The sequence below is a fragment of the Puma concolor genome, chromosome C1 (assembly GCF_028749965.1).
Source record: "Puma concolor isolate L17-30 chromosome C1, mPumCon1.1.hap2, whole genome shotgun sequence".
NCBI lineage: Eukaryota > Metazoa > Chordata > Mammalia > Carnivora > Felidae > Puma > Puma concolor.
The window spans coordinates 155,578,733-155,601,938 of record NC_141674.1 but is presented as its reverse complement, the minus strand read 5'-3'; the positions used below and the strand labels follow the sequence as shown (position 1 = coordinate 155,601,938).

General features: G+C 36.1%; 1 protein-coding gene across 6 annotated transcripts in view; it reads right to left on the bottom strand.

Annotated features, from left to right (window-relative positions):
* Positions 1–773: 773 nt before the first annotated feature.
* LOC112861323 (sodium channel protein type 2 subunit alpha) overlaps positions 774–23,206 on the bottom strand; it is a 140,548-nt gene continuing 118,115 nt past the window's right edge. For all 6 annotated transcript variants that reach the window (XM_086718795.1, XM_086718792.1, XM_086718796.1 and 3 more), the window contains 8 exons: positions 21,691–21,864; positions 17,352–17,474; positions 14,786–15,067; positions 13,458–13,511; positions 10,265–10,402; positions 9,540–9,644; positions 6,102–6,372; positions 774–4,483 (listed from right to left, as the gene is read on the bottom strand). In XM_086718795.1, coding sequence (XP_086574921.1) covers positions 3,288–4,483; positions 6,102–6,372; positions 9,540–9,644; positions 10,265–10,402; positions 13,458–13,511; positions 14,786–15,067; positions 17,352–17,474; positions 21,691–21,864 — 2,343 coding nt within the window. In that variant the 3' untranslated portion in view covers positions 774–3,287. The remainder of the gene's footprint in view (positions 4,484–6,101; positions 6,373–9,539; positions 9,645–10,264; positions 10,403–13,457; positions 13,512–14,785; positions 15,068–17,351; positions 17,475–21,690; positions 21,865–23,206) is intronic.

Below are 23,206 nucleotides of genomic sequence, written 5' to 3'. Positions count from 1 at the left end.
TCACTAACTACAGTCTTAGAAGAGAACCCCTGAAATAAATAGGTCAATGTCTATTTTTTGTACTAAAAGATGAATAATCCCAAAGCCTCCGTATTGGAAGCCTTACTTTATACATGATGAATTATGTAATGAAATTCTGAAACAGGAAATGTTCATTTTCTGTAGAATGTTTTTTCCTATTGGGCAAAGAGACACTGACTCATTGGCTTTTAACTCTTAGCATGAATCAGCATCAATGGCAAGCCTTAAAAATATTAGATGCTTAAGTCTCATCCCCAGAGATAGGAGTTCAATTGGTCTGGTCTTGGTCCATCCATTGACAGTTTTAAAAAAGTGTCTCAGGTAATTCTAATATGCAATAAGAATTGAGAAACATTTCTCAAAGTGCTCATAATTAGTAGAAAAACCAAATCTGTGTCATTTGGGAATTTAGTTACTATATTATGACGAGTTGAGATCTAAGCTCACTTAGAAGTTTTGTCAAGGGAATTGTAGAAACGAACATGATGATAGTCTATGGATTTTTTATAGTGACAGCAAATTATTAGGGGTTTAATCGCACAGAGCCATTGTCTACAGAATGTAATTAACAAGAGATTGGGTGAACAGAAAAGAAACAAGAAAAATATCCTGAATGAAAAACACCAAGAGCCCAAGGAAGGATGAAAAAGCATATAGAAAACTAGATCAAGAATACAAAGGGAAGAAACTAGAGTGAAAAGAGGAACAAAACAGTAGGTAGACGGGAAGGAGAAAGGATGCACAATTTAAAATGTTAGTCAATTTTTTTATTAATTTTTGTAACTTTCCATTACTCTACCCAATACCATATCTAGATTTTGGCCAATATTAAAACTAGATATCCAATACACTCTTCTTAATTGATTTCCATTCCATGAAAAAATTTAAAGATGAATTATTATATTTAATGTGTATTCTTTACATTTATATTTTTTTCTGATAGATCATTTTTACATAATAGAAATTTAGCTTTAAATGGCATTTCAAAGATAGAAACAAAGACAGAACAATTAAATACAAAACAAAAGCAAAACCTTTATTCTTCTGGCTTGATTGTAATGTGGTTTACCGTTCTTTATGGTAGTAGCATTTTCCTGCATGCATATCACCAACACACTACAAGTCAATAGCTTTAGTATAAAGAATCTACACTTAATGTTGCCTGTGAAAGAAAAACAAAATGTTTTGCTGCAGCTGGTAATATAATTTCACTACCTGGCTTTGTGAGGAAAAAGAAACAAACAACAACTTGGGACCCATATCATATCTGATACAGTTCTAATGCCATACGGGCCAATAAGAGTAAAATCTATCTGGGTAAACAAACACTGGAAAAGACATTATTTTCTGAATAAAAAGACTAGGTGGAAATATCTGATTCAAGCAATGCCAAGAATATCAACTGATCTTTCCTTAAGCCTCTTTCGATGATAAGGCATTACTATTTGAAAGCAAATAAACGCTGGACTCAGTCTGAGATGTGTTTCACGTCGAAATGTGTGCAAAGTTTACAGTACTAATAAAAAAGCAGAAACCTACACTGCATCTTAGTCTTTGTGTCTTAGTGTGTGAAGTGCTGTAATTTAAAAGTGCTAAGAACAGAAACTAACAATAGTGACTGTGACATCAACCTGAAGATACTTTTAATTTCTCATTTTATGTACAAAAGGCTGAAAAATAAAATAAAATGAACTTTTTACAGTATTTATATTTTCTTAGAAAACTCTAACCATACAGGTTCAACAGATTGAAGCAGCTTGCAATACGTTCGTACGGTCGGGCTTTTTTTAAATTATTTTTTATTTTATTTTTTTTACCACAGAGTGTTCAATTAAGATCGGAAGAATAAAAAGCAAGAAGCTCTTCCTTGTTTGCTGCAACCTATTGCTTAATGACACGAGAATGAGGTCTTGGTCGAACAATTTGCTTCACTTTCCCACTGACGTATGGCTTCCCATATTAGACTTCTGAACAGTGGAAGGAGTAAGATACAGCAGCATAGGCAAGATAAACATGCAGCAGTGACGGCTTCAAACTATAATAGAACCAATTACATCATATTACCTGTTGAAAGCTTGCAAACTATACTTACTGTGGTACATATTTGATGCAATAAATACTGTGCTTAAGTCATCATTTGTGTTTGCTCAAACATGCACCACTGGGTAAAATTACTATTTACAAAGCAGACTTTTATTTTTTGTTAATTGACATATGCTATGTCAACCTTACCAAGAGCAGAAGATGGCTAAACAATACTGCAGGAAAAAGCAGAATCAACTTTATAAAGTGGTGGGGGATGCTTTTTGGTCAATTCAGGTTCTTAAAAGGATTGATAGGATAGTTTTAGTTTATGCCAAAGGACACTTATCAAAAATGTTATAGTCATGCTGCCGGGACTGTGAATGATCATGTGATGGGGTGTGTGTGTCTGTGTGTATACATATATATGTATATACACACACATATACATATATACATATATACATGTACATATAATGGATTATGTAAAAATAAAACAATTCTTCAATGCTTGTGAATTCTATGGAACATTTACAGGCACATTAAAATTTTTCTGGATGAGATACCTTAAAAACATGAATAGCTATTTAAGCACCTCAAAAATCTAAAAACATCCTGAAACAAGAAGTAAACTCTTTCTTTTTGTGATGTGATTTTTTTTCACGTGTGAATGAGAAATGCAGCATGCCTTCATTTAAAATATATCCAGTTGTACTAGAGAAACGTAGAATTCCCTACCTTTAATCCCTCTCCCCAAACATAAACCCATTTACAAAAATAGTCACATATAATAGTAAACAACCTGTGAATTAAAAAAAAAAAAACAGGTGATAAGTTCACAGCATACATTTTGTAAAAATATGGCAGGTGTGGCAGTTAAATCATAAACAGTGGTGACAATTACTATCATCAAGTGTCACGTGTTGAATTTACATAAAAATTTAACTTCCCTCCCCCCCTTTAAAGTGGTTCCTATAGTCTGAGTAGCCATTACATCTCTGCTCATCAGCAGTGTCAGCTGGTTGTGAAAACAGAAACCTCCTGTCGATGCTGTTTTTCTGGTTTATTGAGTCCCAGTTTGCTGACCAGAGGTCTCTGTCTTGTTATAGGCACTGACCTTAAGTATACATTTGTAAAAACAGTCAGTTTGGCATAGACCTCCTGTGGGAGTCCTGTTGACACTAATCCATCACCATCACAGGCTGTAAACAATTGATCACAAAATGAAATATTCTTTGTTCCTTTTACTTTTTACTTTCCCTGATATCTTTCCCTTTGTCTTCCTTTTCTGATTTGTCTTTTTCAAATTTTTCTTTTTCCGGTTTGGTGACACTGTCATACGAGGGTGGAGAAGTGGTGGAGGGTGTCACGTCGGTTTTCTCTGGAGTCGAATTCTCATTTAGTTTATCAATGAGGATATCGTCTTTGATAGGTGTTCCTTCGCCTTCTTTGCCTTTGTCTTTCTTATAGATACATGAAACCTTTTTCACTTTTTGCTTCAAGAGGTAGCGTCTATAAGCCCTCTGGATAACGACAGCAGACACCTCCTCTTGCTTGCGTTTCAGAGTGGTCGTGATGGGTTCGTAGGAGACTTTGGAGGGGTTCGATGCCATGAACCGCTCCTCCATCTGTATTCGAAGGGCATCCATCTCTCCACTCTCACCCAAAACACGCTTTGTGAAGGCAAATAAAATGTCGAGGCAGTGGATCCGGTCGCCACTGACCATGGGCAGGTCCATGGCAATGAGCTGGACTTTGTTTGGTTTTGCTATGAGGAGAGGAGGATCTAGGGCAGCTGCAAAATCAGAGAGCTTGGAGAACTCTATAAACTGGGTGGCATCAGGATCGAACTTCTCCCAAACCTCATAGAACATCTCAAAGTCATCCTCACTCAGGGGCTCTGCACTTTCCTCAGTAGCGACACTGAAGTTCTCCAGGATGACAGCGATGTACATGTTCACCACAACTAGAAACGATATGATGATGTAACTGACAAAAAAGAAAATCCCCACAGATGGGTTCCCGCAGTCTCCCTTAACAGAGCTTCCAGGGTGATCTTTTTCAGGGTCACAATCTGGAGGTCCACTATTAAGAATGGGTGCTAGCAATCCATCCCAACCAGCAGAGGTGGTAATTTGGAACAGGCAGATCATGCTGTTGCCGAAGGTCTCAAAGTTGAACATGTCATCAATTCCAACTTCCCTCTTAACATACGCAAAGTTGGACATTCCAAAGATGGCGTAGATGAACATGACCAGGAAGAGCAGGAGGCCGATGTTAAACAAGGCGGGAAGGGACATCATCAGAGCAAAGAGCAGTGTGCGGATCCCCTTCGCCCCTTTGATCAGACGCAAGATTCGACCAATCCTGGCGAGACGGATCACTCGGAACAGGGTAGGGGACACGAAGTATTTTTCTATCAGCTCGGCCAGAAACATGCCTGTGGAAAATCAAGAAACAATAACAAAAATAGTGTTATATTTAATAGCAGTGAATGAAAACTTACATGAATTGGATAATCACTTGTTTTACAAAATGTGGGCATGAGAATTAGATATATACATACACACGCACACACATATATAGACACACGCACAATCTGCATTATTTAGCAAAATGAAACTGGTAAGTTTGGTGTTATAACATTAATCCCTCTGAAGGCACTCATACAAGGTATTGATTCTGAAGGTATCAATGGTCATTTTTCCTAGTTCAAGAGAAGCATCTATCAAAAGAAAGATTCAACCACTGAAGACCTAAAGATGTTACAGAGCATATGGCAACCAAACAAAGAAGTGGATTTATAGGTCTAAAATTCTAGTTCTGGTATTGGCATAAGAACTAATGGACAAGGCTTGTGATTTTGGATCAGGAATATGAGAGATACTATCCTGAGATGGCTGTGATCCATTTTATTTGGAAGGTGGCAGAATGATGGACAGGAGAGAATCCAGACTTTGCAGCAGACATAACTTTGCACTGAATCCTCTCTCTCTCTCTGTCTCTGTCTGTCTGTCTCTCTTTTTTTTTTTTTACACATGACTAGATGGTGATAGTCTCTATCTACTTTTGTTGTTGTTATTGTTAAACTTAGCACTTACTGGGGCTCTTCTTTGTTTTAGGCATGATACTAAATGCATCAATTTATATCATCTCATTTAATTCTCCCAATAACATTTGAAATATTTTCTGGAAAGTCAGGGATTGGAGAGGTAACTTGTTGTAGGTCACAGAGCCAGTAATTAGTGGAAATAGGCGAGCTCCAGGCCAGGTCTGCATGATCCCTGAGTCTTGTCCCTTAATCGCTAAATGACCATCTCACGGCACTGTTGTGATGATCACACAGGATGGAGAATTGTTTTGGTGTTCTAGTCAGTCAGAGAAAGCAGTGTAAATGGTGGAATACTAATTTTTCTCTCTATGTATGTTTTCTTTTCTCTAAGAGGCAGAACCTTGTCTTAAATCTCTTATATTTACTGCCAGCACCTCATTTAATGCCCTATACTTCACTACTCAATGTGTATTGATGACAATGAAGCTGTTTTGGATTTTTGAACAAAATGTCTACTTCTGGAAAAAGAATATTACAAAGCATAGAAAATATCTGAACCCAGAGGTAAGATGAAGCTTATATATACGTGAATATATATAAACACACATACAAACTATTCCAATTATCAATATCCTATCTATGGATTATTTGACTACTTCTAATAATTTTTGTGTGTATGTGTGTGTGAATTATTTATTCAAAGCAATACTTGTCTATATCAACGGAGTGTGATTGAGTACAGGATTGTTATGCCAAGTTCCTGTTATCATCTTGTGAAATGAGACAAGATGATAAATGAAAGCTGCAAAATATAAAATCTTTTTTTTACATGTCAGTTCATGCACAGCATGCAACAAGAGAAATGACAAACTGAAGAATGGACGTTAGACTTTTATTTAAGATTTTGGGGGGATAAATGAGAAAGATTAGTGAGAAACATTTTCAAAATTTTAAAACAAATTTTTACTACTAACTTCCTTAATTGAGTAAAAGTACCTCTTCTTACCTACGATAGAGAGAATGACCACCACAAAATCAAAAATATTCCATCCGATGGTGAAATAGTAGTAACGAAGAGAGATTAGTTTCAGCACACACTCTCCAGTGAACAAAACAATAAACACCAGATTAATCCAGTACAGAATGTTTGTCATTTCCTGACTCTGGTCATCAGTTTCCACCATCATGGTGACCATGTTGAGGCAGATGAGAATCATGATGCTGATATCAAAGACTTGTTTGGTTACAAAATCAAAGACCATTCCTTGGAATTTGTTCTGGAACAAAGAGTATGTAAATTTCACTTAGGAACATAAAAAAAAAATCAAATTCAACATATCTGGTTTTAACATAGCAATATGAAAATGTAGCTTTTATAAAAACATACCATGCTTATTTAATACTTGGAAGAACATTTTGTATACTGGAATATACAACTTTTTCCAAGTATATTTGTTTTACTTATACTGTTCATGATACCAGATTTTGTAAACTGACTTTAAGAACCACTTACTGTGTTCTCAGTAACCATAACATCACCATGTATATGATGGACAGCCAGCCAATATTTGCCACTATAACAAATCTTTGTTATCCCATGTATTGGCACGGGGTATCAAAGTAAACTTTGAAGTACTAATAAACAGCTCTCCAGATTTTTCTCTCATGTTTATATTTTTCTAGTTTCTGCTTTTATCGTCTTTCCCCAAAGCCAGAGTACCTTAAGGTTCAGCTGGGAAGATGTTTTAAAAAATTATAGTTCAAGAAAAAGGACATATTTAGAACTCCTGGTGAGATGTAACTAAGTTCTGTATTTTATTTAAATGGTATTGTACCAAAATTAATTTCTTAGCTTTGATTACTGATCTATGGTTATGCCCGATTTTAAAATAAGGAAAATCTGGGTGAAATTATATGGGGTAAGTCTTCTGAAAGAATAAAATAATATTTATAAAAGTTATAATCCACAATCAGATGTTCAACCTTTGCCCTATTCAGTTTGGACCTTATTTCCAAGCACTGAATGGCTTTATGTCTTGTTTATGAAACTCACCTTACCAGTTCTACTTGTTTGGACCCTGTTTTATACCATTTTGCCTACTTCTGCTTGGTATTTCAAGATTTTTGGGGCTCAAGCCTTGACCTAACTTCCACTAAGCTGTCCTGTACCTTCTTAACTAGAACCACGGATGATCTGTTACCTATACACCTCGTAGCTTTCCCAGATTCTGACATGTCTATCCATCTGGATTCTCTGTACTAGTGTTCTCCCTCTCTGTTGAGAGACATCCATTACTCCCTATGCAAATTCTTGGACATCAACCTCCTGTTTGTAGTATTTTTCTCTTTTCTCTGAATAGGTATCTGGCTTACTGGACTGGACTTCTATTGCTTCAGGTGAGTCTGTCCTTCCAAAGCCTTCTTCAACCTAATAAATGTGTCTAATTCCAGTTCCAAACCTTCCTTCTTAGTTCTTATTTGCTCTAGCTTACCTTTCCAAGTCTGGTTATGTTTCTCTTATTTCTACCCTTCTGATATTTCCTATCCCTCTGAATAAAATTTGCAGATTCTACTGTATCATTTTATCTTATCTCCTTGTACTAAAAGAGACTTCCTTCACCCCTTCTCTGGTGACTTTGAATTCAGTTTTAAGTTTTAAGCATTCTGTGTCCTCAGAAAACTACGTTTACATTTGTCATAAAATTGATGACACTGTATTGCATATGGTTTGCTCTTATTTATTTGTTTTAGTTATTTCTCCTAGTTGTCTGGAGGCTCTGGAGCAGTGTCATTTTTTCTCATAGACTTAACACCTACAGTGTAGGAGGTTCACAATTGCTTAAAATTAGAAGGTTTTATCAATAAAAAGCTTAGTTTTCCTGCCCATGTAGTTTTCCAATGGGTCACTTCAACGTATAACTGCAATCCTCAGTCCCTAGTTGTTGTCTCCAACTTAAATCCCAGGATGTAGTGTATGCTGCGGGAAGCTATGTAACCCTGGCAGCTTTGTTTGCCAAAGATTTACGTTCTTTCACTTCATCTTGGCCCTTGACGATGATTAGGAATCCTTTCTCCCTCACTTGCTCCAGGATAGTTCCAAACTTCTCATCCCTCTAAAATATGTGACTTTATTCTATATTCCCTCTCTTCACACTCTGCTTCTCCAGAACTCCTGCTTTGTTTCAAAAACCTACCTCTCAGTCTTAAGAAACGTTATTTTGCTACTTCTAAATACTCATTCTTATTCCTGTCTTTTTTTGACTGCCAGATTCTGCAAGCTAGCATCTCTGATTTTTTTTTTCTCCATGCATGTCCCTTCTTCATACCTTGCATGACGCTAGTCATTCAGTGTGTATGGTAGAAACTCATAAGTTCTCTTTGTTGGGTTCTTCTTTGCTTCCCATATTCAATTAATAGACAAACTTTGTAATTGTACTCTAGTGACAGCTCACAAATCCATCCACTTTAATTCATCTCCACATGACTCTGGTTCAGGCTACCTATCATCGCTACCTATCATACCCTATCATCATCTATCCGTCAGCTCCAAAACAAATCTAATAAGCATACACATTGCCCCTGCCAATACTGGTTGAGTTATCTTCACAAAACTGAAAATGACCAGGTCCCCTTCAATCTCTTCCAGTTGCTCTAAAGATAAAGGCAACTTTTGAACATAACATACAAAGCTCAGAAAAGTCTGTGTACCCTAACTTCTTTCTCAACACATTCCAATAAGCCCCCACTCTCTACATCCCAGCCTCACTGGCCTTCCTACTTCAAGGCCTTCACACATGCACTGCCCTTCTGTTAAAGGGCTCTTTTCTTCCAGACAGTAATTCCCTGTAGCAACCAAGCAGCTACTGGCATATAATATACAATTGGAAGAGCCATAAAAATTCAGAATGATGTCATCAGATTTAGAAGCAAGATGGTAGGGGAAATATGAAATATTTTTAAAACCAGGAAAAACAAAACCTGCGACTTGTTTCATAATGATTCCAATCAATCTGCAGAGTTGGACAGAAAATGTGGCAAATCTGAGATGTACCGATTATTCCAATTCATCCCCACCACACTCTGTGAACACTCAGTATTTCCACACAGTGTATGTATGGATATGTTTTCTTCTCTACATTATTAGACAGTCCTCAGTGACATCAATTCTATGTAATACTATTGGCATGTAAGTCTGAAACTTTTTATTTACATATATTTTATATGTTTATATATAATACGTAATTTGTGCGTTATATTATATATAATATATATACACTTAGACTATTACACATATACTTAGGCTATTTAGGCTAGCTGCTAGTCACATTGCTAAGATAGAAATTTTGTTTTGTAAATTCACAAAAGTACTAGTATCTAGCAATTTGGGCTGTGTAAGTTGTAAATAACATAGATCTTGTTGGGAATGAAAGTATGTTATTCTTACAGCAGGCCGAGGGATGGGTTTTTGTGGTTTCTTTGAACCCAGTTTTTTCATTGCATTGTAGTATTTCTTCTGCTCTTCTGTCATAAAAATGTCTTGACCTCCAAAGTAAAGAAATGAAAGCAAAATTTGTTAAAATCATGTTCTTTGCTAGTTATAAAATCTACCTCAGAAATTGTGTGAAATCGCTTCCACTTGCTATTCTAATGTTGCCAATATCCGCATTTACAGAGATGCATATATTCAATCTTTAAAGTATTCTGTATTAATCAGTCATATTTCTATACTGAAAATATCAATACATGCTATCTGAATTAGCAATTACTTAAAAACTCACAATTGATTAAATATCTCAAGATAATTTCAGAATTTTATATTTCTTCTTTTTTGCTGATTACATTTTTTTTTTTATTTTTTTATTAAAAAATTTTTTTTTCAACGTTTATTTATTTTTGGGACAGAGAGAGACAGAGCATGAACGGGGGAGAGGCAGAGAGAGAGGAAGACACAGAACCGGAAACAGGCTCCAGGCTCTGAGCCATCAGCCCAGAGCCTGACGCGGGGCTCGAACTCACGGACCGCGAGATCGTGACCTGGCTGAAGTCGGACGCTCAACCGACTGCGCCACCCAGGCGCCCCTTTGCTGATTACATTTTAGACCCTAAAAGAACTAGTGTGACAGGTTCAGTTCACATTTTAGAATAAAGAGGAAGTTTTAGTATACTTATCTTCTTTTTCTGTTGGTTGAAGTTATCTATGATGACACCAATGAAAAGATTCAGGGTAAAGAACGAACCAAAAATAATAAAGATGACAAAATAAAGGTACATGTACAGATTGTCTTCATACTTGGGTTGTAATTCTACCTACAAAATATTAAGGAATGATAACTATTAGAACCACTACTTGTTTTATAAAAGGGACATCAGCAAATTTTCAATTCTCAAAGCATGTCTCAATTGCTGGGAATGAAAAAAAAGGTCAAACATTAAAGAGATTTTAAGAAACACCAAATCTAACATGCTTATTGAAGAGTCCTACGAGACTGCTCACTGATTTGACAAAGTAAAACAACTCATAGAAAAGTCTAGGTAATTAAAATTAATTTCACCCAGTAAGTTTCTAGATTATGAATGCACTTTCCCCAAAGTGTCCCAGTAGGGCATGCAGAGTGAGGATTTCCTCTTCCTGCAAAAGAGATGTTTGAGTCACACTATTTTGTGTTCAAACCTTTAAGATTTATTCTCTCTAATTCAGTTTTTTCATCTGTAAAATGGAAATAATAGAATCTTAACCTCACAGGGTAGTTGAAAATATTAAATATATTAATATATGAAAAGGGCTTAAAAAAACCAGTGCCTGGCCAGTAGTAATAACTGAGTGCAAAGGTTTGATTTCTATTACACATTTCTCTTCATAGGCTAGAGTTATTATTGCATGTGTGGATATGGGTTCATCTGTTGGATCATTCCTTCTTGAAAATTAGTGTATAGATTCATCCTACTCAGTAGGCTTTAGGCACAGTTTCTGTAACAATGATACCCTCTCTTGTCCAGCACACTTTTGGTCAAAAAAAAAAAAAAAAGAGTGACAGTTGGCTTGAGCATTGACTATAATCTATAGCTCAGGTCACACAGGATATTGGTCTAACCAACTCAGTTAACCAGTCCCAGGTGGTAATGGATACAGGTAATGTATCATTGTGTCATGAAAGCAATGTAGAGGGTAACGGTCCACTTGATATATTTTTCTAATAAAATAGAGTAAAATGGAAAATATTAGAAGTATTGTAAAAGTACATATTCTTTGATGAGACCTTTATTTCATTTATGTGTGTAGATAGCAAACAGTGATAGAAAATGATACATTTAAATGTTTTTAAATTAAATACTATCTATACAGAAAAGTGCACAGCACATAAGGGTAAAATGTAGTAATAAATTGTTACAAAGTGAATGTCACAGTGCAGGACATCCTCAAGAATTCAGAAACCCTTGGTGTATCCTTCCTAAATATAAACTCTATAATCCCTACTAAAGGCAATCATTATCTTTTTATGGTAATTATTTCCATGCTTTTTCTTAGAGTTAACATCTAAGTGAGCATTCTTGAACAGTAAGATTAGTTTTGTTTACATTTTGTCTAGTGGACACATTTGCATAACTCTGTTTTACATATATATTTTTTAAAAATTTATTTTTAAGTTATCTCTACATCCAATGTAGGGCTTGAACTCATGACCTGAGGTCAAGAGTTACATACTCTACCGACAGGGCCAGTCAGGCACCCCAACTTTGTTATATTTTTAAGATTCATCCATGGTGTTGCATATGCTGTATTTGTATATCATTTCATCACTGTATAATATTTAATTATTTGTCCATTTTTACTACTTTTGAGTTGTTACCAGTTTTTGCTAGACCAAAAAGTTATGTTCATTCTTGTACATAGATTCTGCTATGCATGCACAAAAGTGTAGGATATATTGCTAAAAATGAAACTGCAAGGTTAAAGAATACCTTGAATTTTATTAAATAATGTGATAATGCTCAACTTTTTAAAATAAATATTTATCTATTTTTTTCCCGGTAGCATTAAAAGTTCTTATTGTTCTTTATTCTTGGCAATACTTGGTATTGTCATAATTTTTAATATTGCCAATTAGGCAATAATGTCACATTTTGGGTTAAAGTTGCATTTCTCTGATGACTACTGAGAGTAAGAGCGAGCAACTTTTCTTAATTTTGATGTCCACTTGGATTTCATCATTTGTAAAATGCGTAAATGCTGAGGAGTTATGTAACAGACACTGTCTTCTAAGTTACTAAGGAAGAAACTGAAAGTAAGTTGCATATCAACCTGTTGATAAGGAAGGTGGAGAGAACTTTAAATGAATTAATCAAAACAAGTAGGAAACTACTGTAGAAGAAAGTGGTTATGAGCTCATGCTTGTGGTCAGAGTTCAAAAACATATACAACCACTTAATGCATTGAGCCTCTTTGCTTCAGTAGTGAAATGAAGCTAATGTCAACCACACAATAACATTGTTACCTAAGATTCAATGTGATAGTATAAGAAAGTCCTTAGCTGAGGGAGTAGTAATACATAATTATTATTATTATTATTATTATTATTCAAAAGAGCACATAACTGGGATTCTTGATACAGAGATACAATGCTGTGCTTTTAGTTCTTGTGCTCTCTCTCTCTCTCTTTTTTTAATAAGGTGAAAAAAACCCCACAGGAGTTCTTTCTCAGTGACCACCTGGTTATTGGTGCTAGGGAGGTAACATTTTGAGTTTAATTGCTATGCTCCGGCAATATACCAGAAGGCCATCTCTTTTTTCCAAAATGTGATTTCCTTTCTCCTTGTTAAACAGTACAAAATTAATGAAAAGTGTACACAAAATTTCAAAAGTGTTGAGGTGTGTAAAGTAGATTGTGAAGGCCCCTGCCTTCTACCACAAAAATCTCACATCCCAGAGAGAAACACTAAAGTTTTGTTTGTTTTGATTTGTTTTGTTTTTCCACCATTAGATTCTTCTATTACAAGGAAGATAAAAAGATGGAGGAAATCTGTGACAGACAAAGGAAGTGCGTTCTTTGTTAAGAGCTTCTAATGCACAAATGGCCAGAACTATCGGAGCCAAAAATAAATTGTCTCAGTTTGCAAAATCAACAAGTTTTTAAGTGCTGGGTGTCATGCTAGATATAGAAAAGACGTGTTAAAAGATTTACAGCGAGTAGAGAAAAACATTCAAATCAAATTTTGGAAGAAATAATGCAAGGTTGAATATTTTATTTTTGTAAAATAGATGTTTTCTATAAATTGACTCATTGTTTTATTTACCAGTAAATTACAACACTGTGGAAATATTCACTGGATCAAATTAAACAATTTTTCCTCTAAACAGACTTACGTTTCGTGAATCAACAGCTGCATACATGATATCCATCCATCCCTTAAATGTGGCCTGTAAAAAAGTCAGACCACTTAGTTTTTCTCCCCCACAAATTATAATTTTAGAAAAGAAAGTTAAGTATCGGATTGATCAAGATTCATTCAAAAACAGGTATACAAAATAGTTTGGGGTTAGTCTTTAAACTCTGGTCAAAGTTTGTAATATCATAGAAAATACTTCAAATTTATGTTCTTCTATAAACCTATAATTAAGCCATGACAGATTATAACAATGTGCTATCATAAAAGCAATTATCAACAACCTTTGCCTCTTATATGCCTATGAGAATACAACATAAAATTTGATAAAATAATTTGGTGTATATGATACTAGCATCAGACAAGATGAAAAATATGCTGCATTGCTTCATCATACTGCTTTCCATTCTACTTATTCTCTTCTAAATGGTATTCTCACCGATCACGAATCATGATGCTTTATTCTCGAAAATCTACATATTGTTGATTATACTATTTTAAGACAATTATTCCATAAAACAAAGTAATTTCCTAGTCGGAAAGCAAATATATTCAGCTGCAATGCACTCTTTTAAATATTTATGGTTTTTTTGCAGACATAGCAAACCTGAAAACAAAAGTCTTATACATTTTTTTTCAGTTCCTTAGAGCCACAGAATCTGTTCTTCCCCCTAATATTCATACAGTGTCGGGTATCATGCAGGTGGATCAGCTCAGGGAGTGGTCAGTTGAGAAGCGGGATAGATTGTCTATGAATTTATAACAGATATAATGAACTTGATAGGAAGATTTTTATTTGCAGAAGAGCAATCTCCCTATCTGAAGGAGTTCAAGCAGCAGGCAGGAAAGGTGGGAACTGGTGTGACAGATGTTAAGGTGGGGAAGCTTGGTTGTGGTGGTGGTGAAGGTTAAGTGGGTGAAGACTTGATGAGGGTTTGGTACTGTCTGGTGGCCAAGGAGTACAGAGATCTACCACTCCTCCTCTTACCCACATACGCTTTTCCAACCCCACCCTAGGGCCACTGCCTCTACTTTGCTCAGAGTCGGGGTGGGGTAAAACAGTGGGAACCTACATAACAATGTCAGTAACAAGGGACTGGTTCTAGGGTACCTAATGCATAGTCTGAAAGACTGTAAACTTTGTAGAGCTTTCCAGTTTCCAACATGGTGCAGAAAAGTTAGTTCAGCAATGATTAGAAAGAATCTAGGCAGACGAGCTTGAGAAATACGTTTTTGGAAATATTGAGGGGGGAGGTTTCAAACTCATGTTAATAAGATATCACAGAGAATAATAAAGTGGTTACTTACTACTTGAAGCAGAGAAAGATATCCAAGTCCTACATTATCAAAGTTTACTTTCACATTTTTCCACCTGGCAGTTTGATTGCTCTCTATGAGGGCTTTACATTCGCTGTAGTTGTTGACCACACTTACATCAAACATTTCTCCAGTGGTGTAGTTAATACAATGATAAAACTTGCCAGCAAAGAGATTCACTCCCATGATACTGAATATGAGCCAAAAGATCAGACAAACCAGAAGTACATTCATTATGGATGGAATGGCTCCTAAAAGAGCATTGACAACAACCTGGCACAGAAACGAGAAGGGAAAACAAGTGAAAAGTCAACAGCCATTTTAAACACTATTCAAAGAACAGCATTCAAATGAAAGAAAAGATATCTGTTCTTAAAGTTAAATATTGGGCAGAAACTATCTGCAGTATCTGGCAGCTCCAGTAAAAAAAAAAAAAAAAAAACAAACTTTACAATTATAGTTCAGAATAGTATAAAATAAATTTTATATTGTAGAAATGCTTTCTCAAGAGGTAAGAACATACACATGGCACATTTTCATCAAAGAATGGAACTAATTCTAAGTGGGGAGAATAATTAGGGGTGCAAATAGTGACGTGGCTGTAAAAGCAGGGTCACCATGTGGATATCACAATTTCTAAAAATTTGCAAACCATAAAATTTATTATCCACAATTTGAAAGTAAAAGAGAACAACACGTGAGGGTCATTTTCCAGGGCAAAAGGGAACACTAATAATAATTATTCTGGGAACTCAAGTATAAGCCAGGACTGTCCCAAGCAGTGTAGTCTAGGTTCTCCCTACACATGCAAACTTTGGAGCAGAGATCGAAACGTGGAAATTGATCATGTGATGGGGAGAAAAGGGTTTGGAGGGCAGGAGATCTGTGGGCCGGTTTACATCACAAATTAGCTGTGCACCTTTGGGCAAGTTATTTCATTTTTCTGATCTCCCTTTGGGGAATCCCTTTCAGAAGAAAATTGTCATAAAACACTGCAATTTGATCCCAAGGTCTTCACTGAATGGTTTTGTTCCTTGCAGCTTTCTCAATTAACTAGGACTTCCAGGAAACGTTTTTCAGCACTTTTTAAAATTATCTCTCAAGGAAGTGTTCAGCAAAATATCTTTTTCTGTGCAAGTGCACCTAACCTACACCAGAAATAAACTTTATCGATGAACAGACATGTAAAATATGAGAAATACATGCATTAACCTTCCTCAAATGCTTTATGGTATAAAAAGTACATACGTACATACATATAAATATATGAGTAACGGTATCTTACAGCAACAATACCAAATGAGTACTTGGCAAAAGGCACAATTCGTCTGCAAATTGGCACCTGGAGCCTAGTCAGTAAAGGACAATATTTTAATGTGTTTTTAAATGAAAGTAGCTTTAAAAGAACTTAATACAGTACTAAGTTACTACTAGAATTTCAACTCTCTAATAAGTCAGAGGGACTTGTGGACTTGACAGTTCATTTTTAAGTTCACTACAAGGAATGCTCTGCAAATGTGAGGAGATGATATTGGTTAAAAAACTTAAAACACACACACGCAGGTGCACACACACACACACACACACTCACAAAACTGGATAGCAAAGAAATAACACACGTGTTTTCCAAGACAGATGTATGGAAGGACTATCTATGCAAATTTGATATAGAAAATATGAAAAATTATTTTAGTACTGACAGTTTGATTCTCCTTCTTAAATTAAAACTACTACTGATTTAAAATTGATAAAGTGAAAATAATTTAACAGCTAACCATTCCTTTCTATGCAACCATGCGCACACCAACACACAAGCACGCACACTTACACACATCATTCATTTCTGGTTATGTCTGAAACATTCAGAGGAAGTCCCCAGTAACTATTTCCAAATATCAGAAAAAGTGTCATTTTCTAAGAGTTTCTTTTGGAATAGCTAAATCCACAGAGATAGGGTGTCATCATTTCCTCCGTGCTGAGGGTGTGTGTTCTCAGGTTACGTGCCCCGGGGGATGACAAATGGCAACACAAATTCCTCCTTGTCCCTGTGTACCACCTTTCTAAATGACTGTTAGATTTCCACAGCTGGCCTACTTTTCAGCCACCTCAGCCTGTGTTTGAAAGCTAAAGGGCCAGATTCAGATTTTAGAAGACTCACAACACATCATAGGAGCAATGAAGAAATGAGGAATTCTTTGGTGGTTTTAAATTACAGTCAGTGGAATTTCCTGCACATTTACAAATGGAATGAACATAACTAATCTTGTCTCACATTTGAAGTCTATGCAACATGATTCAGATTTCCCACAGAGTGAAAAATCTACTTAGAAGCGGTCTAATTGTTTCTAATTAGAAGGAATCACTTAGGCATTCTATTATGTGAGTGTCTCCAACAGTGTCAAGTTTATGGACATCTGACAAGTTTTATTGATCAACTGGTTACATCAGTATGGATGTATAAGACATAAAGTCTCCATGGATTTGTCATTTCTGAGGTAGAAAATGTCAGTCTGTTCTCAATTATAATTCCAGCAATTTCTAAAGCAGTGGCTCTTACCCTCATTCCTTCAAACCGGGATAAGGCTCTCAATGGCCTCAGAGCTCTTAGTGTTCTGAGGGATTTGATGGCACCAAGTTCTGAGTAACCCAAGGCATTTGCCGTCAGGCTAACCAATGAGACCTATACCAATGAGAAAGCAAACAATGAGAAAGCAACACAGTTTTCTTATTTATAGACAAAAATGCTTACCCCGTTCAATCTTGCTCTGTGCAATAAACCAGTAGTTCTCAACCTCTAGTGAGTATCAAAATCACCTGGAGGGCTTGCTGAAAACACAGATTGCTGGCAGGCAGAGTCTGATTCAGCAGATTTGGGGTAGGGCCTGAGAATGTGCATTTCTTCAAGTTCCCAGGTAAGGCTAAAGATACTGGTCTGTCAGCCATACTTTGAGAACTACTGCCATAAACTTACGAGAAAGAAGAAGCTATACATGTTCTCTTTTCAAGATTCTTGACAAGAACAGTTTTTTTTAATCAAATGTAAAACAAGAAACAGAATACCACAGAAGTGCAATCTTCATCTACAGATCTGTAAAATTCTATTTAGCACACCCTCAAGGAAGAAGGTTAAAACAGTGCAAGTACACAGGTGAAGTACATAAACCACTTGTGAATCTGAGCACAAACACACTCAGAAAGATCTAGGCCTCTAAATAGTGGCTTTGTCTTTGTGTCAACTTCATTACGAGGGCATAAAACCATTAATTACGTCAAATTAAAATAATTAACTAAAAAAGAAAAATTGAGATTTCAGGGGGTGCCTGCATGGCTCATTTGGTTAAGCATCCGACTTTTGATCTCAGCTCAGGTCATGATCTCATGGTTTGTGGGTTCAAGCCCCATCTCGGGCTCTGCACTGACAGGATTCTCTCTCCCTCTCTCTCTGCCCCTCCTGCTCCCTCTCTCAAAATAAATAAATAAACTTTAAAAAATAAAAATAAAAATAACCCTCTTAAAAAATTGAGATTTTAGTATGACTAATTAGAAATTGCCAGAACAATATTTTTTGGGTCATTTATACAGACAATTAATGTAGTTGATAGAAGTTCTAAAATCTCAACTAAAAAGGAAAAGAACAACTCTTATTGGTGGCACAGAAATGTCTGATTTCCTTTGAAAGTACATAGAAAACTCATTAAAACTACATAATCTAAGAAAAAGTATTTTTTCTAAATGGCACTTGAATTTCAAAAGCAATAAATAAAAATAGATGTGTAATATAACTTTTAAGAGCATAGTGTAAATGGTATTTGAAAAAAATATTTTTTTTAAAAAATAAATGAAGTACACAGAAAATTTTTCCAACAAAACTTATTCAAAGTAATTTGGCACATGAAATGTGAAATAACAAAACCTCTAAATTTGGCAAAAATCGAGCTACAAAAATTTATCTTAAGTGGTTTACATATTTTTCCTAAAATCTAAACTTTTAGCCTTTGTGAGCCTTCTCTTCACAGATAATTGAAAACTAAAGTTACTGAATTGTCATTCGTTGTGAAGATTTTCTGCATATAAAATATGAGGCCCTGGACTACTTAATCTTCCCTGAAGACAGAATCCAAAAGAAATAAGCATAAATTAAAGAATGAAAGGTAAAAGTAGGGCATAAGAAAAAAATTCTGAACAGGGACAATATTTATTGGCTAATTAAAAGAAATGGTAAATTACCCAATTTTATGTGACTTGTGTAGTGAAATGTGAGAAGGAGATACATTCAGGCTTTCTCATCTTTCTGTTGCAATCTCCTAATTGGTCTTTTGGCCTCTAAATTATCCCCTTTCTATTCAATCATGCACTACCCCACCACACTTCTCTCTCTAGTAGAGCAAGCTTTTTGTGTTACTTTCCATAGATAATGCTTTATGGGCTTCCGTATCTCTTTGGATGGCATCTCAGATACTTTAAACACTTCTCAAACTTACCTTTCTTACGTCATCATCCAACTACAATACATTTGTCCTCACCCTGTGGCACTGTTCTTACCCTCTAGTGTTATGTGTTTCTTGAACAGGCCCTGCTTGGTATGCATCAGTATTTTAACGCTTTGGCGTCCCTCCCCTTATCTATACCTGCTGACGCTCGCATTCCTCAAACTCCAGCTTACATTGTGCTGACCTCACAAAGCCTTTCCCCCTTCCTTAGTGAAGTGAACAGCACTTCTAATACCAACATCATCTTCTCATTGTATATATATCTGTCCTCATTAGTCGACTTCAAGCCAGAAGCTAGAAAAAGGACATTCACATTTGTAACTTTCATAACAAAACAGAAGATCAATAATATATTTGATATAAAGCAAGGTATTGATGAGTTTCACATATTGTCTTAAGAAGTTTTTTTTTAACGTTTATTTATTTTTGAGAGAGAGAGAGAGGGCGGGCAGCAGAGGGGCAGAGAGAGAGGGAGGCACAGAATCCGAACCAAGCTCCAGGCTCTGAGTTGTCAGCACAGAGCCCGATGCGGGCTCAAACTCAGGAACTGTGACATCATGACCTGAGTCGAAGTCAGATGCTTAACTGACTGAGCCACCCAGATGCCCCAAGAAGTCTTCTTAAATTTAAGAAGGTAAATATCAGGATATGCTCAGTAATATGAGCATCAGCTGCAGGACAACTGGATTCCTCCTAAGAATTTCTTTATATTCAGGTCATATTGATTTAATGCTTTAATATTACACAGACACATTAAATGGCATATATTTTTATTATAAATTTACCAATGTATCATAACCACATACAGAAAATAAAGAAAAGGAAAAGTATCATCCATAATCCCATTATACAAATCAAAGGTTATAGTCTTGGTATATTTTTTCATTGTGTGCTGTCCAATCAAATGTGGTTTTAAGTATTTTTTTATTGTCTTCCTATATTGCCAGAAAACTTTTGATGTAATTCTGCATGAAGACTTTATACATTACATTTAATAGTGGATTTGCTTTAGGCAGATTAGGAAAAAATATATAACAAGGATATTTTCCACCTTAAATTCAAAGAACTCTCTTTGTCTCATAATTTTTTCTTCTGTTTGGTGATTAGAAAGTTTATATTGGATTAAAAGTTGATTTTTCTTTCATTTGAAACTATAAAAAATAACTTTTTTCATGAAAGGGTCCTTTTTTGTTGTTTTTACTGGCATGATATGCAAGTTTTATATATCAAAATATTTCAAGTTAAAAATATGTCTTTAAATTCCAAGGAATTACAGGGGTGTCTGGGTGGCTCAGTCGGTTGAGCAACCGACTTTGGCTCAGGTCATGATCTCACAGTTTGTGAGTTCGAGCCCCACATTGGGCTCTGTGCTGACAGCTAGGAGCCTGGAGCCTGCTTCCGATTCTGTGTCTCCCTCTCTCTGCCCCTTTCCCACTCATGCTCTGTCTCTCTCTGTCTCTCAAAAATCAATAAACGTTAAAAAAAAAATTTAATTCCAAGGAATTACAATCAACAGAATATTATCTTCAAAGTGCAGTATTTAGCACATTGTGCTTTCCTGCAAATTCCAGAGTTCTCCTCCTTTGCTGGCTGTGAACATCATCCTGTCACCTCCCCCATGTGCCTGTCCCCTGTCCCCACTGACTTGCCTAGTCTTTTCTAGAGAAAAGGCCTTTAAACTTCTTTTTACCCATTATGCATAGACTACTGATTTAAAAGGCATTTAAGAAGTAAGTCTCTGGAACTAAAGGAAAATGATTTTTATTTCTTTTGTTCTTTTGTGAATAAAAAGTGAGATCTATACTCCCTCGGAAACCAGAGAGCAACTTCCTATTCAATTTTTTTAAAGACTTTTATAGTCTGGTACTCCACCTTTATTTTCAACACCAGGGCAGTTTAATACAACTCTGAAATAATTGGCCCACAGCCAATCTATTTCAATCATCCCACAAATCAAGAAGTGTCTCCTGCTTTTTTGACTTTCAAGTTTCCTTGTAATTAGTAATCCATCTTGGGACAAACACCTCTCAAGACGCTCTGATGATGACAAAAATACTAACGTCAAAGATAACTGTGAGGAATTTAAATACAGTAATTCTGTCAAAGGTAAGAACGAGAAAAGCAAAACTTCTACATTAATATATTTTGTGTAACTTGGGATTTAAATATTAATTTGCAACTAAATCAGTAGGTAAAGTAAGGCAGCATTTGACTGTTTCACCTATGAAAGTATCTGAATTTAAATCAGCAAAAAAACATTTTGGGGTAGATTCTCATTGGGAAAATGGGAACCATCATTTATATATACATGAAGTTTTTATTGAGTGCCTACTATGTGCCAGGCACCATTGCTAGAACTATCATATCATGCCAATGGGATGAAACAAGAAAGTGCAGAATACTCACATCAACAATGAGGAAATCTAGCCAGCACCAGGCATTGGTGAAATACATTTGAAAACCATACGCAACCCACTTTAGAAGCATTTCCAGGATGAATATATAAGTGAAAACTTTGTCAGCATATTCTAACATGGTCTTAATGGTTTTTCGCTGCTCGATATATATATCTTCAAAGGCCTGTAAGTGAAAAAATTCCAATGAATTTCATTGTCATAAACCGTCTCTAATTGATGTCTTAATAGGAAAACCATGCTGCAAGCCTCTACTCAGGTGCTTAAGTCTGGAAGGCTTCTTCCCATTTCCCATAGTGGCATTTTGCTTTATAGTTACCTGTATGCAATGACTATTGGCTGCATATTTCAGTCAGCCAATGAATTATAATAATTTTTAAATTAGGGTATCAGGGTATCTCAAAGAGCTTAAAAATTTTGCGACTGTCAGGTCCATCTCTCCACAGCAGGAGGGAGAAAATCAAGTGTGAGTAGATCTGCTTTGTTCAGTGCACTGTAATGTATTCTCTCAGTAATGCGAATGTAAGGCAAGGAGCCCCCTCTCCCCACCCAACCTGGAGAAAGAGGGACAGAGGTTTATCACTTTCTCCACTCTATTTCTCTTGCTCAGTCTGGGCACATGTGTGGTGTGTATTTGGGAAGCTCCCTCTTCCCATCCCTGTGTCATTTTGCAGAGCTCTTGGGAAAGGTTGGGGAACTCCTTTTCAGGAGCCTTTGGGTGTTCTGGAATGAAAAGACCACTTATCTAACTCAATCCCCTTATAGGAAAAACTATCAGGATAACTTGGTGGTCTGGATTAAGGACAAAAGAATATTTTTCTTTTCGGAGAAAAGGGGATCTGGGCTTGCAACCAGGGCTCAAAACAAGGACCTAAAGTCTTTTGAGCTCAATTTACAGCTGAAGCTGGAAGCGCCCCAGAAGCCAGCCATTGTGTCAGCATGTTAGTGCACTTTGGGGAGATTTGACTGGGTATGACTGAGAACCAAGAGCTAAGACAGCGAAGACACTAGTTACTGGTGAGACTTCAGAGTTCCCTCCTTATTGGCATGAAAAACGCAGGGCTGGCTCTCTTTGCTCAAGTACATGGCAGGATGCCGGATTCTTAGTCAAATCAGAGGCAGGGTTAGAGGCCTCCACTTACAACACTATAATCCCCCTAATGAAATCCACTCACCAAACACGGTAGTGACTAACTGAAAAAATAAAAGAAATGCAGCCACATTTGTATCACCAAATGGGAAAACAGGTCACACGATTTTCATATATTAATTAATATCTTGACCAAACTGACCCTTCCATTGAGTGAAATCAGATATAAATTAAGTTGTAATGCTTTCACTTTGCTACTAGTCAGCAATTAAGTTTGTCTACTATTTGTCATTCACTGTGATTGGCACTAGTGAATCCGCACAAACAAGACAAGTGAGTTCCCTGCAAAATGGAGTTTATGTTAAGCAGTTTGATACTCACCTGATAATCCCATATCATGTCTGCATAATCACTCTTT